The following is an 18,269-nucleotide window of genomic DNA, read 5'->3' on the forward strand; positions in this document are numbered from 1 at the left end:
TCTTTGTAGCTTTGATTTGCATTTCTGTAATGTTGAGCACCTTTTCATGAGTCTGTTGGCCATCAGTATATCTTTGGAGAAATATCTGTTTGTCTTCTGCCCATTTTTAGTTTGGTTATTTGTTTTTTTGGGTGTTCAATTGTAAACGTTCTTTATATATTTTGATACTAACACTTTATTGCATATGAAATTTGCAAATATCTTCTCGTATTCAGTAAGTTGTCTTTTAGTTGTCTTGATTGTTTGCTTTGTTGTACAGATGCTTTTTATTTTGAGATAGTCCCAATTTATTTTTCCTTTCATTTCCATTGGCTCAAGAGACATATCTAGAAAAATGTTGCTATAGCCAATGTCACAGAAACTACTGCTTGTTCTCTCTTCTAGGATTTTTATGATTTCATGTCTCACACTTAGGTCTTTTGTCTTTCATTAACTTTAAATTTATTTTTATGTATTGTGTGAGAAAGTCCCATTTCATCCTTTTGCATATAACTGTCCAGTTTTCCAAACATGATTTAAAAAAAATTTTTTTTATGTTTATTTATTTTTGAAGGAGAGAGAGACAGTGTATGGGGGGTGCAGAGGGAGAGGGAGACACAGAATCCGAAGCAGGCTCCAGGCTCTGAGCTGTCAGCACAGAGCCTGATGCGGGATTCAAACCCACAAACCGCGAGATCTTGACCTGAGCCGAAGTCGGACGCTCAACCAACCAAGCCACTCAGACAACACAAAGAAACAAAAAGGCATCCAAATCGGCCAGGAGGAGGTCAAACTTTCACTCTTCGCAGATGACATGATACTCTATATGGAAAACCCAAAAGATTCCACCAAAAAACTGCTAGAATTGATTCATGAATTCAGCAAAGTTGCAGGATATAAAATCAACCCACATAAATCGGTTGTATTCCTATACACCAACAATGAAGCGACAGAAGGAGAAATCAAGGAATCAATCCCATTTACAGTTGCACAAAAAACCATAAAATACATAGGAATAAATCTAACCAAAGAGGTGAAAAATCTATATGCTGAAAACTATAGAAAGCTTATGAAAGAAATTGAAGAAGACACAAAAAAAATGGAAAAAGATTCCATGTTCCTGGATAGGAAGAACAAATATTGTTAAAATGTCAATACTACCCAAAGCAATCTACATATTCAATGCAATTCTATCAAAATAGCACCAGCATTCTTCACAGAGCTAGAACAAAGAATCCTAAAATTTGTTTGGAACTAGAAAAGACCCCGAATAGCCAAAGCAATCTTGGAAAAGAAAACCAAACCAGGAGGCATCATAATTCCAGACTTCAAGCTATACTGCAAAGCTGTAATCATCAAGACAGTAGGGTACTTGCACAAGAACAGACACTCAGATCAATGGAACAGAATAGAGAACCCAGAAATGGACCCACAAATGTATGGCCAACTCATCTTTGACAAAGCAGGAAAGAATATCCAATGGAATAAAAACAGTCTCTTCAGCAAGAGAAGAGAAAACTGGACAGTGACATGCAGAAGAATTAAGCTGGACCACTTTCTTACACCATACACAAGAATAAACTGAAAATGGATGAAAGACCTCACTGTAAGACCATCAAAATCCTCGAGGAGAAAGCAGGCAAAAACCTCTTTGATCTTGGCCACAGCATCTTCTTACTCACCACATCTCCAGAGGCAAGGGAAACAAAAGCAAAAATGAACTACTGAGACCTCATCAAAATAAAAAGCTTCTGCACAGCAAAGGAAACAATCAACAAAACTAAAAGGCAATGGGGCTCCTGGGTGGCTCAGTCGGTTAAGCAGCCGATTTCGGCTCAGGTCATGATCTCGCGGTCCGTGAGTTCTAGCCCTGCGTCGGGCTCTGTGCTGACAGCTCAGAGCCTGGAGCCTGCTTCAGATTCTGTGTCTCCCTCTCTCTGACCCTCCCCTGTTCATGCTCTGTCTCTCCCTGTCTCAAAAATAAATAAACGTTAAAAAAAAAAATTAAAAAAAAACAAACAAACTAAAAGGCAACCAACAGAATGGGAGAAGATATTTGCAAATGACATCAGATAAAGAGTTAGTATCCAAAATCTAGAAAGAACGTATCAAACTCAACACCCAAAAAACAAATAATCCAGTGAAGAAATGGGCAAAAGACATGAATAGACACTTCTCCAAAGAAGACATTCAGATGGCCAACCGACACATGAAAAAATGCTCAACGTCACTCATCAGAGAAATACAAATCAAAACCACAATGAGATACCACCTTACACCTGTCATAATGACTAACATTAACAACTCAGGCAACAACAGATGTTGGCGAGGATGTGGAAACAGAATCTCTTTTGCATTGTTGGTGGGAATGCAAGCTGGTGCAGCCACTCTGGAAAACAGTATGGAGGCTCCTCAAAAAACTAAAATAGAACTATCCCACGACCCAGCAATTGCACTACTAGGCATTTATCCAAGGGATACAGGTGTGCTGTTTTGAAGGGACACATGCACCCCCATGTTTATAGCAGCACTATCAACAATAGCCAAAGTATGGAAAGAGCCCAGATGTCCATTGCTGGATGAATGGATAAAGAAGATGTGGTATATCTATATAATAGAGTATTACTCGACAATCAAAAAGAATGAAATCTTGCCCTTTGTAACTATGTGGATGGAAGTGGAGGATATCATGCTAAGTGAAATTAGAGAAAGACAAAAATCATATGACTTCACTCATATGAGGACTTTAAGAGACAAAACAGATGAACATAAGGGAAGGGAAGCAAAAACAATATAAAAACAGGGAGGGGGGGCACCTGGGTGGCTCAGTCGGTTAAGCCTCCGACTTCATCTCAGGTCACGATCTCACGGTCCGTGAGTTAGAGCCCCGCGTCGGGCTCTGGGCTGATGGTTCAGAGCCTGGAGCCTGCTTCCGATTCTGTGTCTCCCTCTCTCTCTGCCCCTCCCCCGTTCATGCTCTGTCTCTGTCTCAAAAATAAATAAACGTTAAAAAAAAAAATTAAAAAAAAACCTGGTTGGGGGACAAAAGAGAAGAGACTCATAAATAATGAAGAACAAACTGAGGGTTACTGGAGGGGTTGTGGGAGGGGTGATGGGCTAAATGGGTAAGAGGCATTAAGGAATCTACTCCTGAAATCATTGTTTCACTATATGCTAACTAATTTGGATGTAAATTTTAGAAAATAAAAAATAAATAAAATTAAAAAAAAATTTTTAAAAACTGTCTTTTTCCTATGGCATATTCTTGCCTCTTTTGCAGAAGATCAATTGATTGTATAATTGCGGGTTTGCCATTGACCTTTGTGTCTATTTTTGTTCCCGTACCATACTGTTTTCATTAATACAGCTTTGTAGTATAACTTGAAATCTGGAGTTGTGATACCTCCAGCTTTGTATTTCTTTTTCAAGATTGTTTGGCTATTTAGGGTCCTTTGTAGTTCCATACAAATTTTAGGATTATTTATTCTAGTTCTGTGAAAAAAAAATGCCATTGGTATTTTGATAGGGATTGCATTAAATCTGTAGATTGCTATGGGTCATATGGGCTTTTTAACAAATTTGTTCTTCCAGTCCATGAGCCTGGAGCATCTTTCCATTTCTTTGTGTTGTCTTAAATTTCTGTCATCAGTGAGTGTTTTATAGTTTTCAGAGGATAGGTCTTTCATCCCCTTGATTAGATTTATTCCTAGGTATTTTATTATTTTGGGTACAATTATTAATAGGATTGCTTTCTTAATTTCTCTTTCTGTTGCTTCATTATTAGTGTATAAAAATGCAATGGATTTCTGTACATTGATTTTGTATCCTGTGACCTTACTGAATTCATTTATCAGTTCCAGTAGTTTTTTGGTGGAGTCTTTGGGGTTTTCTATATGTAGTATCATGACATCTGCAAACAGTGAGTTTTACTTCTTGTTTACCAATTTGGATACCAAATTGTATTTCCTTATTGTTGTCTGATTGCTGTGGGTAGGACCTTTAGTACTATGTTGAATAAAATTGGTGAGAGTGGACATCCTTGTCTTATTCCTGACCTTAGGGGGAAAGTTTTCAGTTTTTCATCATTGAGTATAATTCCAAACTATTCTTTAGAATTTCCTTCCTTCTGCTTGCTCTAGATACATGTTGCTCTTTTTCTAGGCTTTTGAATTTTTTTTAAATGTTTATTTATTTTTGAGAGAGAGAGAGAGACAGAGTGTGAGCCAGGGAGGGGCAGAGAAAGAGAGGGAGACACAGAATCTGAAGCAGGCTCCAGGCTCTGAGCTGTCAGCACAGAATCCAACATGGGGCTCAAACCTAGAAACTGTGAGATCATGACCTGAGCTGAAGTCGGATGTTTAACCGACTGAGCCACCCAGGCACCCTGTAGGCTTTTAAAATGTGAGCTTAAACGTGCAGAAGAATGAAACTAGACCACTTTCTTACACCATTCACAAAAATAAACTCAAAATGGATAAAGGACCTGAATGTGAGACAGGAAACCATCAAAACACTAGAGGAGAAAGCAGGAAAAGACCTCTCTGACCTCAGCCGCAGGAATGTCTTACTTGACACATCCCCAAAGACAAGGGAATTAAAAGCAAAAATGAACTATTGGGACCTCATGAAGATAAAAAGCTTCTGCACAGCAAAGGAAACAATCAACAAAACTAAAAGGCAACCAACGGAATGGGAAAAGATATTGGCAAATGACATATCAGACAAAGGGCTAGTATTCAAAATCTATAAAGAGCTCACCAAACTCCACACCCAAAAAACAAATAATCCAGTGAAGAAATGGGCAGAAAACATGAAAAGACACTTCTCTAAAGAAGATATCCAGATGGCCAACAGGCGCATGAAAAGATGCTCAACGTCACTCCTCATCAGGGAAATACAAATCAAAACCACACTCAGATATCACCTCACGCCAGTCAGAGTAGCCAAAATGAACAAATCAGGAGACTATAGATGCTGGAGAGGATGTGGAGAAACGGGAATCCTCTTGCACTGTCGGTGGGAATGCAAATTGGTGCAGCCACTCTGGAAAACAGTGTGGAGGTTCCTCAAAAAATTAAAAATAGACCTACCCTATGACCCAGCAGTAGCACTGCTAGGAATTTACCCAAGGGATACATGAGTACTGATGCATAGGGGCACTTGTACCCCAATGTTTATAGCAGCACTCTCAACAATAGCCAAATTGTGGAAAGAGCCTAAATGTCCATCAACTGATGAATGGATAAAGAAATTTTGGTTTATATACACAATGGAGTACTACGTGGCAATTTGAAAGAACGAAATATGGCCCTTTGTAGCAACGTGGACGGAACTGGAGAGTGTGATGCTAAGTGAAATAAGCCATACAGAGAAAGACAGATACCATATGTTTTCACTCTTATGTGGATCCTGAGAAACTTAACAGAAACCCATGGGGGAGGGGAAGGGGGAAAAAAAAATGAGGTTAGAGTGGGAGAGAGCCAAAGCATAAGAGACTCTTAAAAACTGAGAACAAACTGAAGGTTGAGGGGGGAGTGGGAGGGAGGGAAGGGTAGGTGATGGGCATTGAACAGGGCACCTTTTGGGATGAGCACTGGGTGTTGTATGGAAACCAATTTGACAATAAATTTCATATATTAAAAAAATAAATATAAAAATAAATAAATAAAATGTGAGCTTAGGTTATGATGGTTTTTTTTCTGCTCTTCTAATTTTATGCACTTTGAGGTATGTTTCCCTCTCAGCACTACTTTAGCTGTGTCTTATAAATTTTAATATGTTATATTTGTTTTTATTCAGTTACATGTATTTTTTTTTTATTCCACTTGAGACTTACTCTGTGACTCATAGGTTATTTTGATGTGTATTTAGTTTCCAAACATCTGAAAATTTTCCTGTTATCTTTCTGTTATTGATTTCTAGTTTGGTTCCATTGTGATCAGAAAGTACATTCTATATTATTTTAGTTTTTTTAAATTTTTGAAGTTTGCTTTATAGCAAAGATGTGGACATATATTCCCTGTGCATTTGAGGACAATGTATATTTTGCTGGTTAGGGGTGGAGTGTTGTATAAATGTCAATTAGATCCTATTGATTGATGGTAGAATTCTACATTTTTTTTTTATTTTGTGTCTAGTTTTTCTAACAGTTGTTGAGAGAGGTGTGTTATAATCTTCATCTGTACTTGTACTTATGGATTTGTGTGCTTTGTTTAGTTGGTTCTTTTTTTTTCACATGCTGGAGCTCTGTTGTTTGGTACATACACATTTTCAGAATTGCTATGTCTTTTTCACGATTGACACTTTGATCATTATGTCAAGTTTTTCTCTGGTAATCTTTGTTCTGAGGTCTTCTTTGTTAATATGGCTCCTGATATTATTATAGCTACTCTTGTTTTCCAATGATAAATGTTTTTGCTCTTTCCTTTCAATCTTTGATATGTTTGATATGCGTATATTGTTAGGCTGAAGTGATTTTTTTTGCAGACAGTGTATTTTTAGGTCATGTTTTGTAATCCACTCTGTCAGTCTTAGTTTTTTAATTGGTTTGTTTAGACCATTTACATTTAATGAGGGGCACCTGGGTGGCTCAGTTGATTAAGTGTCAGACTCATGATCTCAGCTCAGGTCTTGATCTCAGGGTCATGAGTGCAAGCCCTGCGTTGATCTCTGTGCTGGATATGAAGCTTACTTAAAAATATAATAATTATTATTGATGTGGTGTTCATATATTCTGATTCTTTGTTGAAATTTTATTATTTTTTTAAAGTTTATTTTGAGAGAGACAGCACAAGTGGGGAAGGGGCAGAGAGAGAGCAAGAGAGAGAGAATCCCAAGCAGGCTTCTGCTGCCAACACAGATCCTGACGTGGGGCTCAAACTCACAAAAGCGTGAGATCATGACGTGAGCCGAAACCAAGAGCCAGACACTTAACCGACTGAGTCATCCAGGCACCCCTTATTCATTTTCTCTCCTTTATTTTCTTTAATATATCATTAATTGCCCCTTTTTAAAAATCATCTATATTTGATTTGCTTCTAGGTCTGTTTTTATTGTTTATTTTATATCTTGATAATTATATTTTCTTGCCTTTTAATATGTCTAGTATTTTTAGCTGTAAGTCATATGCTGTGCATTATTCCTTTTCAAGGATCTTAATTATCTTGCCTTTTTAAAAAAAAACAATATTTTTGAGTTAATTTATGTTGAGAGACTGCACGTGTGCGCATGCAAGCCGGGGAGGGGCAGAAAGAGAGAGAGAGAAAATCTCAAGCAGGCGCTGCACTTAGCATGGAGATTGATGTGGGTCTCAATCTCACAAACCCATGAGATCACGACCTGAGCCAAAACCATGAGTTCGATGCTCAACTGACTGAGACACCTAAGTACCCCTATCCTGTCATTCTTTTTAAACTGTTAAATTTTGTTCTAGCAGGCAGTTAAATTACCAATGGATCACTCTAATCATATTGAGGCTTAAATTCATCTTTACTCTTTTTTTTTAACGTTTATCTTTGAGAGAGGGGGAGAGAGAGAGAGAGAGAGAGAGAGAGAGAGAGAGAGAGAGAAGGAGAGGGCATATGCAAGCAGGGGAGGGGCAGAGAGAGGAGAAAGAGGACCCAAAGCAAGTTCTGTGCTGACATTAGAGAGCCCAATGTGGGGCTTTGAACTAGTGAACTGTGAGATCATTACCTGGCCAAAGTCGGACACTTAACCAACTGAGCCACCCAGGTGCCCCTAATTCATCTTTACTCTTAAATTCCTGGTTTCTTCCTCCTTGATCTTTGGGTATTCCTTAGTATGGATCTCTACCATCTCAAATGACATCCTGTATATTCACCATGATCTTTCTATTCTGCCTGAATCTGAACTCCCAAAGTCTCCACCCTTTCAGCACCCAATCTCTACTAGGCATCCTGGAGTATCATCCTTAGTGTATTCAACTCAGGAGTTGCCCAAGTTTCTGAAGATAATTTTGTATAGATTTTTGAGACTTCTTCTCTGTATTGTGTTTCCTCAGATATCCTGCCCATCTCCCCAGGTCCTAACTGTTTTAGCTGCCTTGTATTCTCATCTTTGTTTTCTTTGCTGAAAAAGATCTTCACTCTTTGTTTAGCCTTCAGTTTCCTTAGACCATGGTTTGAGAGATGCCTAAAGAGAGAAAGCTATAGTGAATGTAGGGTTCAACTTATGCGCTGCCTTTTATTAGTGCCTAGCCTTAGGCTAGGTGTGGTTCATGCCTCCATTTGCTTTATCTCTTTTGCCCAATTTTTACAGTTGTTTATTATAGGAGGGTGAGTGCATTACCAGCTACAGATCTATGGTTAAGACTGAAAGTCTTATATATATTTTAATTTTTTTAACATTTATTCATTTTTGAAAGACAGAGCGCAAACGGGGGAGGGCTAGAGAGAGGGAGACACAGAATGCAAAGCAGGCTCCAGGCTCCGAGCTGTCAGCACAGAGCCTGACGCGGGGCCCGAACTCCCGGACTGCGAGATCATGACCTGAGCTGAAGTTGGCCACTCAACCGACTGAGCCACCAAGGCGCCCCTAAAGTCTTATAATTTTAAAAAAATTCTAATAATGATATTAGACCTTTGAGATTGGATTATTCTGTTTTACTTCTTATATTTTCCTTTGGCAAAATAAATATTGTTTATTAAAGCAAAAGTGCTTAGTGTAATTTTTCTCTTAATGTATGTACTCAAGATATGGCAGCAGAGTTGCACAGTCAATGAAGAAATTGAAGTAAATTCACACAAAACCATTGGGAGCTAGAGGAGCTATACACAACAGTAGTTCCCTGATCTGTGAATACTCATAAATTCTTTTTTCTTTTAAATTAGAAATGTATTTCAAATGCCAAATAACTTAATGCAGTAATTTGGTTAAAATACATTTTATTTTAGGAGCACCTGGTTGGCCTAGTCAGTTAAGTGTCTGACTCTTGATCTCAGCCCAGATTCTGATATCAAAGTAGTGAATTTGATCCCAGCATTGGTTGGGCTCTGTGCAGGGCATGGAGCCTACCTTAAAAAAAAAAAAAAAAAAAAAAAAATATATATATATATATATATATATAGTGGATGATGGGCACTGAGGAGGGCACCTGTTGGGATGAGCACTGGTTGTTGTATGGAAACCAATTTGACAATAACTTTCATATTAAAAATATATATGTGTGTGTGTGTGGTGTGTGTGTGTGCGCGCGTGTGTGTATTATTTTACATATATTTGAAGGGTTAGTGTTTATAGTAAAGATAGAATTTTAGTTTTATTTTTGTTTTAGTAGAACTGAAATTTTAATGCCAAGTTATTTGTTTTGACATCATGTCAACAGTGATTAAAGCCGGGGTAGTCATTTAGTTAAATATAATGAAATTTTGTGGATACTGAAATCTACATTTAATAAGGTTTCTTTATTTTTTATTTTTATCATTTAAAAAAAATTTTTTTAATGTTTATTTTTGAGACAATGAGAGAGACAGTGCAAGCAGTGGAGGGGCAGACAGAGGGAGACACAGAATCCAAAATAGGCTCCAGGCTCTGAGCTGTCAGCCCAGAGCCTGACATGGGGCTCGAACTCACGAACCGTGTGATCATGACCTTAGCCGAAGTCGGATGCTTAACCGACTGAGCCACTCAGGCACACCTAATTAAGGTTCCTTTAATTAATTCTTTAATAAAAGAATTGCCTAACCTTATAAAACCTTGTTTTTATACTCAGTCTTTGCCTTTCATTAGCAATATTTTGGTCATTTTTGAAATACAGAACAACACAGCATTTGACTTTATATGGCACAATAAGAATTAAGGCCTACATAAAATTTTGAAGTAAAGAATTTGCAACTAAAGAAGGATATTTATGGTGATAGAGGGGTAGAATGAATACCCTCCATGAGAGTGACTTATTAATTGCGTTACTGTGTGCAGATGGACCCATGGTAATATTACTTACAAGTGAATTGATATTGATTTTTTTATCTTTGTAAAATTCTTTGCCTCATTGTAACAAGCTAGTGCTGAGGCAAATTATAGGTTACTATCAGACCACAGGGGTTTTCCTTGGTGACATAATCCCTAGTGGTAATGACTTCATAGAATTTATTGTTATTTTTTTGCCAAGTCTTTGTTTTTTAAACAGATCTAACAAAGTTTCTATGCTTCAACATGACACCTAGGTTTGAGAGTATAGGTATATTTTACCTGGTAGTTGTATAAACAATAATTGTTTGAGGTACTATTACTCTTCACTATGGATTTAACAGTTTTTTGAACTTCAATGAATGTGGAAATTTGAAATTATTAGAATTGTAAATATATGTCACAAGTCTGATTCTTTTCAATATTTGGGCTTGCTCAAAAAGTAAGGTTAAGTAATTTTAATGAGTTTTTGATGAAGTCAGCTCACTTCTCAGCTGGGAATAATAGTATATATGTATCTAAGGTGCATCTCCTTTTCTTCCTTTCTGACTTTTCTCAATCTCTTCTGTTCTTCCAATTTTAAAATCTCAAAATAACAACCAAACAAAAAAAACGTTTCTTCTTGTTTTACTTCTGAAAATCTGCAGGATGGACATGTTGAGGTAGCACGTTTGCTTTTGGATAGTGGTGCTCAAGTGAACATGCCTGCAGATTCATTCGAGTCTCCGTTGACGCTAGCTGCCTGTGGAGGACACGTTGAATTGGCAGCTCTACTTATTGAAAGGGGAGCAAATCTTGAAGAGGTTAATGATGAAGGATACACTCCCTTGATGGAAGCTGCTCGGGAAGGACACGAAGAGATGGTGGCACTACTCTTAGCACAAGGTAAAGTAGTTTTATTTCTTTAATTAAAAGATCTGTTTCCTTTGGATGTTTTGTGTCATCAGTCAGGTTTACTACTACTAACATATTTTTTGCATTGATGATAAAGTAAATTTTCCATGCCCTGAAAGGAACCCCAGAAGCTGGGAGAGATCATTAACGCTGTTTAGAGCAATATCTTTATTGTAAGTCTTTTGCCGCTAGTTTTACAAACTTTTATGCTTTTCTCAGGAGCAAATATAAATGCCCAGACGGAAGAAACCCAAGAAACTGCTCTGACTTTGGCTTGCTGTGGAGGATTTTCTGAAGTTGCAGACTTCTTGATTAAGGCCGGGGCTGATATAGAACTTGGCTGCTCCACACCTCTATGGAAGCTTCACAGGAGGGACCCCTCGAGTTGGTTAAATATTACTGGCTGCCGGTATGTGGCTTTAAAAGTGCCTTTTAAAAAAAGGCTTTTTATATAGCTTTTGTAACTTTATCAATGAAACTTACTGTTTTATATCTATAAAAGGTGAAAGCCAGCTCCACAATTGAATTGCTCTTCTTGGGCTCCTAAACCTCTGAAATGTCATTTTTATTATTATTATTATTTTTAAAGTTTGTTTATCTTGAGAAAGAGAGAGAGAGAGAGAGAGAACACGAGCACAAATGGGAGGAGGGGCAGAGAGAGGAGAGAAGGAATCCCAAGGAGGCTTTGCACTGTCAGCACAGAGCCCAACACCGGGCTCATTCTCAAGAACTGAGAGATCATGACCTGAGCCAAAACCAGTAGTCAGACGCATAACTGACTGAGCCACCTAGGTGCCCTGAAAAAGGCATTTTTAATGTTGTTTGTTTGTTTGTTTGTTTATTTATTTTATTTTTTTAAATGTTTATTTATTTTTGAGACAGAGAGAGACAGAGCATGAACGGGGAGGGGCAGAGAGAGAGGGAGACACAGAATCCGAAGCAGGCTCCAGGCTCTGAGCTGTCAGCCCAGAGCCCGACGCGGGGCTTGAACTCACGGACCGCGAGATCGTGACCTGAGCTGAAGTCGGACGCTTAACCGACTGAGCCACCCAGGCGCCCCAATGTTTATTTATTTTTGAGAGGGGGAAGGGAGGAGCAGAGAGAGGGAGACACAGAATCTGAAGCAAGCTCCAGGCTCTGAACTGTCAGCATAGAGCCTAACATAGAGCTCAACCTCAGGAACTGCAAGATCATGACCTGAGCTGAAGTCAGATGCTTAACCAACTAAGCCACCCAGGTGCCCCCAAAATGTTCATTTTAAAAACGTTTTCTTATTGTTATTAATGTTTGTTTAGTGACCACAGGCTTCTCATGACCCTTCTCTTTCCATGAATGGTTTGAGGCTTCTTTCCTGCAAGGGAAAGTTAGCTTCTCCGAGTCTCTGTTGAGAGATGGAGGGTGGAGATACTTATGAGGTTAAAATTTGATACTTTTTTAAAAAGTGTTTATTTTTGAAAGACACGGAGAGCGTGTGCACATGCGCCCAAGTAGGGTGGGCAGAGAGAGGAGGACAGAGGATCCGAAGCAGGCTCTGTGCTGATAGCAGAGAGCATGAGCTGGCTCAAACTCATGAACCCTGAGATCATGACCTGAGCTAAAGGTCAGATGTTTAAGTGACTGACTATATTTGCTACTTAAAAAAAAGTTTTTTGTAATGTTTATTTATTTTTGAGAGACAGAGAGACAGAGCATGAGCGGGGGAGGGGCAGAGAGAGAGTGGAGATAGAGAATCTGAAGCAGGCTCCAGGCTGTCAGCACAGAGCCCACATTCACAGGCCTCGAGATCATGACCTGAGCTGAAGTCGGGAACCGATTGAGCTACTACTCAGGCACCCCTATATTGATACTTTTAAGCCTATTGATTCTTGACATTTCTAAGGCTCTTAAAAGAAAAAAAAAAAAAAAAGAACTAGTGGAATTTAATTTTGGCAGAAGTACTTAGTTTTAAAATATTTGTGGTTAGGGGTGCCTGGGTGCTCAGTCAGTATGAGCATCTGATCTTGGCTCAGGTCATAATCTTCGGGGTCCATGGTTCTTGCCCCCGCCTTGGGCTCTGTGCTGACAACATGAAGCTGGAGCCTCCTCAAGTTCTGTGTCTGCCTCTTTCTCTTCTCTCCTCTCTCTCTCAAAAATGATAAACTTTAAATAATTTTTAATAAAAAATAAAAAAAATTTTGTGTTTTATACATTGTTGAGCATTAGTAAGAGATAAGTAGTTTTGAACAAATATTGTAGTTTTAAAGAGCAAAAAATAAGAATATACCAGAAAAAAAAAATATGATACAGATAGATATATACCTTCATATATCTTTAGAAAATTTTTCTTTCTTTATCCATGTCTGATAGTCTTTAAAACTTGATATATTAAAGAAATTAACCACAATTTCTTTATCCATGGGGGGAGGGAAGGAAAAAAAAAAAAAGAGGTTAGAGTGGGAGAGAGCCAAAGCATAAGAACTGTTAAAAACTGAGACAAACTGAGGGTTGATGGGGGTGGGAGGGAGGGGAGGGGTGGTGATGGGTATTGAGGTAGGGCACCGTTTGGGATGAGCACTGGTGTTGTATGGAAACCAATTTGTCAATAAATTTCATAAAAAAAAAAAGAATATTAAAAAAAAAAAGAAATTAATATGTAAAGGAAAATAAAATATATAGCAAAATTTATTCATCCTTATTACTTTATTCATCCTTTCATTGTTAACATTAATTTCATTACAGCTCAGCTGCAATTGTTTTTGAATTATTACTGAAATAATTTCTTAGCGTTGTTAATGGGTCAGATGATTGTTTAGATTTTGACCAAAGTACAAACCAATCATACCTAAAAGCTGAACTCTTCTTGCACTCAAATGTTATTAATCACTGAAGTTATTGTATGCATTAATCAGTCATTACACCTCCACCATTTTCAGTAACTGTCTGTGTCCCCTGTAGGAGTCCTTACCAGTGGTTACCTTTCTATGGTCTTCCCATGTCCCTCTAAGTAAAGTCTTGCTGTTTTGAGAGGCTTTTAAAAGAAGGCATAAATGTTTACTAAGAAGTTATTGAACACCAGACATTCTGCTCAGTTCTCATGTGATCTCTATTAATTACCATTGGTCCTGGTATAGTAAGAAATATTAAACACATTCTTATGGATATGGAAACAGTGCTCAATCATGTTACCCTAAGGTAACTAACCTAATAAGTGACAGACAATAGTTTAAACTTAGAACTCCTGACATTGTTTTTTTCTATTGTACCACCATGGAGTCTCATATTTTAGCTACTATGGTAATTTTGAGTATGTTAGTTTCCAGAACTATCCAGGGTTTGAGAATCAATTTTTTTTTTATTTATTTATTATTTTTTTTTATTTAAAAAAAAATTTTTTTTCAACGTTTATTATTTTTGGGACAGAGAGAGACAGAGCATGAACGGGGGAGGGGCAGAGAGAGAGGGAGACACAGAATCGGAAACAGGCTCCAGGCTTCTGAGCCATCAGCCAAGAGCCCGACGCGGGGCTCGAACTCACGGACCGCGAGATCGTGACCCGGCTGAAGTCGGACGCTTAACCGACTGCGCCACCCAGGCGCCCGAGAATCAATTTTTTATATGATCACTATTTAAAAAATTATTTTTCCATATAGAGTGTGCTTAACTTACATGAAGTTCTTTTTAGAGTGTAGCACTAAAAAACACCCAACAGATATTTTAATACATTGCCTATACCATTTTAAAAAATTCAAGACCTTTTTTTTTTAAGAACTTTTTTGTTATGGCAATTTTTTCAAACACAGAAATAGTATAATGAACCCTTAGAGCCTATCACCCAGCTTTACCAATTTTTAATTTATGGCCCGTCTCATTTCATCTATACTTTCTCCATATCCCCCATTATTTTTATAATATTGTTTTTTATTGAGCTATAACTGATATATAACATTAGTTTCAAGCATACAACCGAATGAGTTGATATTTGTATATATGTGAAACGATTACCACACTAAGTCTAGTTAACATCTGTCACCATATATACTTACAGAAACATTTTATTTTCATTTTTATTTTAAGTTTATTTATTTAAGAGAGAGACAGAATATGTACACAAGCAGCAGAGGGCCAGAGAGAAAGGGAGAGAAAGAATCCTAAGTATCCTCTATGCTGTCAATGCAGACTCTGACACCAGCTTGGCTCCCTCCCAGGATGGTGAGATCATGACCTGAGCTTAACCGACTGAGCACCACCCAGGCACCCCCTACCTAAAATTTTTAAATAATAATTCCTTAGTATCATTAAATGTCTAAGCAGTTTCACATTTTTCTTACAAATGTGAGTGTGTATGTTTAATGGCTTTTTTGAATTAAGATTCAAGTAAGATTTATACAGCTGTTGATCAGTATGTCTCTTAAAGTCTCTTTTGTCTATGGGCTCCCCTTCCAGGCTTCTCTTCATCTTTCTTTTTTCCTTGCAACTTTTGATTGAAGAAATGGAATGTTAATCCTTTAAGCTTCCCACAGTATGGTTTTGCTAATTGTATCTCCATGATTTTATTTTACTTGTTTTTTCTGTCTCTTGGGTTTCCTTCAAAGTAGTAGTTAGATCTGGAAAAAATTTGGGTATGACATGTTTGTTTGTTTTACTAGACTACTTCATAGGTAGTATTTGTATACTTTCTTCAGATGGTAGTAAATGTGTGATTATCTCTTTTGTGATATTGTTAGCCATAAATGATCACTGCTTATATCCATTAATTCGTTAGGAGTTACAAAGTGGTGATGTTCTCACTTCTTTTATTCCTTACTTGTTTAATAGCTGGAATATGTCTATAAAGAGAAACTTCCCTTCATCACCTATCTGGTTACCCTTAGGTATAAATCATATGAAAACAGCAGTTTAATCTTTTCCCCTTTTATTTACCAGTTTCCAAAATAATGAGGTGATCCCCTAGCATCCTTCAGTGGTGACCAGTGAAGTGGTTTTTTGTTTTTATTTGAACATCGTTTGAACTTTCGAGTTTAAACATATATGATGGATTGTACTGCATCACAGTCCTTATTCTTTTAGAAGCAAAAACTGTGGAAAGGTGAGACCATTTGATAAATTTTGGTCAGTAAGGTTAGGTCCTAAATCCTTTTGATGTGACCTCGCTATATAGTCTCTGATAGTTTCCTTGCTTTCTGCTATGCCGAGGTATTTCAGACACATCTCAGTACAGATTCTGCCCTAGTCTTGGTACCAATCATTTTTCTAAAAAGCCCTAATTCCATTTTGTAGGAAATAGTAGGTAGCAGAGACCACACTGTAAGCTAGAGACTGTTTCTGTTTGGTCTGTCATTGTCTCTAGGACTTTTTGGTTTGTCAGAGTTAGGAAATATTTATTTTTCTTACGGATAAATTGAACTCTTAAACAGTTCATGTCAGTGCTTGCAGTTCAGAACCATAGAGTTTTTACTTAACCTCAACAATCTTCGATCTTTGTTTTCTTTCAACCGTGCCAAAATTTCACTCCTCACCAAAGGATTGCTCATTTGATTTTACCGTAATATCCACAGAACTATTTCAGAGTACAACCAACACTACCACCAATATGATTTCTGAAAACTGATATTTTTTGGTTTTTCAGCTCTTCTCTCCTCTCCCCTCCACTTGGAGTGTATCTTACTAGGGACATATAGGAGAATTAAAATAATTTGCTTTATGTGCTTCAGCAGCACATAAACTAATATTAAAATAATTTGATTTAGTCCCTTTCTGTAGCTCAAAGGCATTTTTTACAAAGCAGATTGAAAAGAAAATTAGGTGCGCCTGGGTGGCTCAGTTAAGCTTCTGAATTTGGCTCATGTCATGATCTCACAGCTTGTGAGTTTGAGACCTGCGTGGGGCTCGTGCTGACAGCTCTGAGCCTGGAGCCTGTTTCAGATTCTGCCCCTCCCCGCACTCTCACACTTGTGTTCTCTCTCTCTCTCTCTCAAAAATAAACATTAAAAAATATGTTAAAAAAAAAAAGAAAATTAGGATACTTAAAATACTTTCTAATATTTTCATATTTTGAATTCATCAATTTCACGAAATTATAAAACTTAACCATTTAATATAATTTTACAGTTTATGAAGTAAACGTTTGGTTTTTTTTGCTTGCTAGGTGCTAATGTTCATGCTACAACAGCAACAGGAGACACAGCCTTAACCTATGCTTGTGAAAATGGACATACGGATGTTGCAGATGTTTTACTTCAAGCAGGCGCTGACTTAGTAAGATACAATTCTTAAATTTCTGTTGTGAATGTTGATGCTACATCTATTTTTAACATTTAGAAAACACAAGTAAAAGAAATCAATAGTTTGCATACTTTGTAGAAAATAACTTTTAAAAAGTTTTGCTATTTGTTGCATTTATTAAATATATTTGAAAGTACTTAGTTTTTAATAGGTCATTTTGTTTCCTGGGTAAAACTATTAGTTGGTTTCTTCCACTTACTCCAATCTCATTTGTCATTCCTGAACTTTTTAAACGGCTCTTTATTAGACATATCATAATTCAGCGATATGTTTACAGAATAGAATAACCTATCAAATCACTTTGAGTGATTTCTTTTGTTTCTTTAATTAGTTTGACATATAAAAACAAAGCTACTATCCTCTTCCTAACAACATTAGTATAGTATTCTATTCTTTTTTGTTCTTTTAGTATTTTCTATTTTGGTTTTTCAAATTTCAAATTAGATGGCAACTTCATTTGTGCAATAATTGTTGCAAATGTGGAAAATTATACATAATTTTCACTTTAAAGATGACTGCTTCTTCCTGAAATTGTGGCTTTGACTAATTTTCATATTGTGAGGGTACTTTAAACTGCTTTCTAGAGTTTCTCCCTGAATTACCTTTTTTTTTTTAAGTTTATTTATTTTGAGAGCGAGTGTGCACATGCATCTGCGTCAATTGGGGAGAGGCAGAGAGAGAGAGGGAGAGAGAGGAATTCCGAATAGGCTCTGCGCTCTTTGCGCAGAGCTTGACTGTGGGTCTTGATCTCCCGAATCCAATCATGGATCATGACGTGAGCTGAAATCAGAGTCAGATGCTTACCAGACACCCCCTCCCTGAATTTCCTTATATATTTCTTAAACAATCTATGTGTGATATGCACAGCTATGAGTGTTTTAGAGAATTTATATATTAAAGTTATTTTTGGAAAAACTATGCAAATATTGCCTTTTAAACCATTTCTAATAATAGACCATTCCCACATAGATACCTGAGAACATTGTTGGAAAATAATTATGGGTTAACATAAATGCATAGTATGATTGTCCTATTTATTATCATTTCTACTAATACTAAATATTATACTGATAACACTAGTATTCATTCTCAGTAATCAGGATCTGCCCCATCAGTTAGAATTTTGAGAGGTGTACCTTTTTTTGCTTGAAAATTATGCAGAATGATATGTTAAGTAGATCTTAATATTCTGCCCTCTTTCTATATCT

General features: G+C 37.2%; 1 protein-coding gene across 1 annotated transcript in view; it reads left to right on the plus strand.

Moving 5' to 3' along the window:
- Window positions 1-18,269, plus strand: part of LOC115516758 (ankyrin repeat and KH domain-containing protein 1-like) — a 134,055-nt gene that overhangs the window by 48,801 nt on the left and 66,985 nt on the right. The window contains 4 exon segments of the mRNA XM_030319737.1: window positions 10,554-10,791; window positions 11,020-11,151; window positions 11,154-11,216; window positions 16,925-17,034. Of these exon segments, the coding sequence (XP_030175597.1) occupies window positions 10,554-10,791; window positions 11,020-11,151; window positions 11,154-11,216; window positions 16,925-17,034 (543 nt within the window).

This window comes from Lynx canadensis, chromosome A1 (genome assembly GCF_007474595.2).
Source record: "Lynx canadensis isolate LIC74 chromosome A1, mLynCan4.pri.v2, whole genome shotgun sequence".
Taxonomy (NCBI): Eukaryota; Metazoa; Chordata; class Mammalia; order Carnivora; family Felidae; genus Lynx; species Lynx canadensis.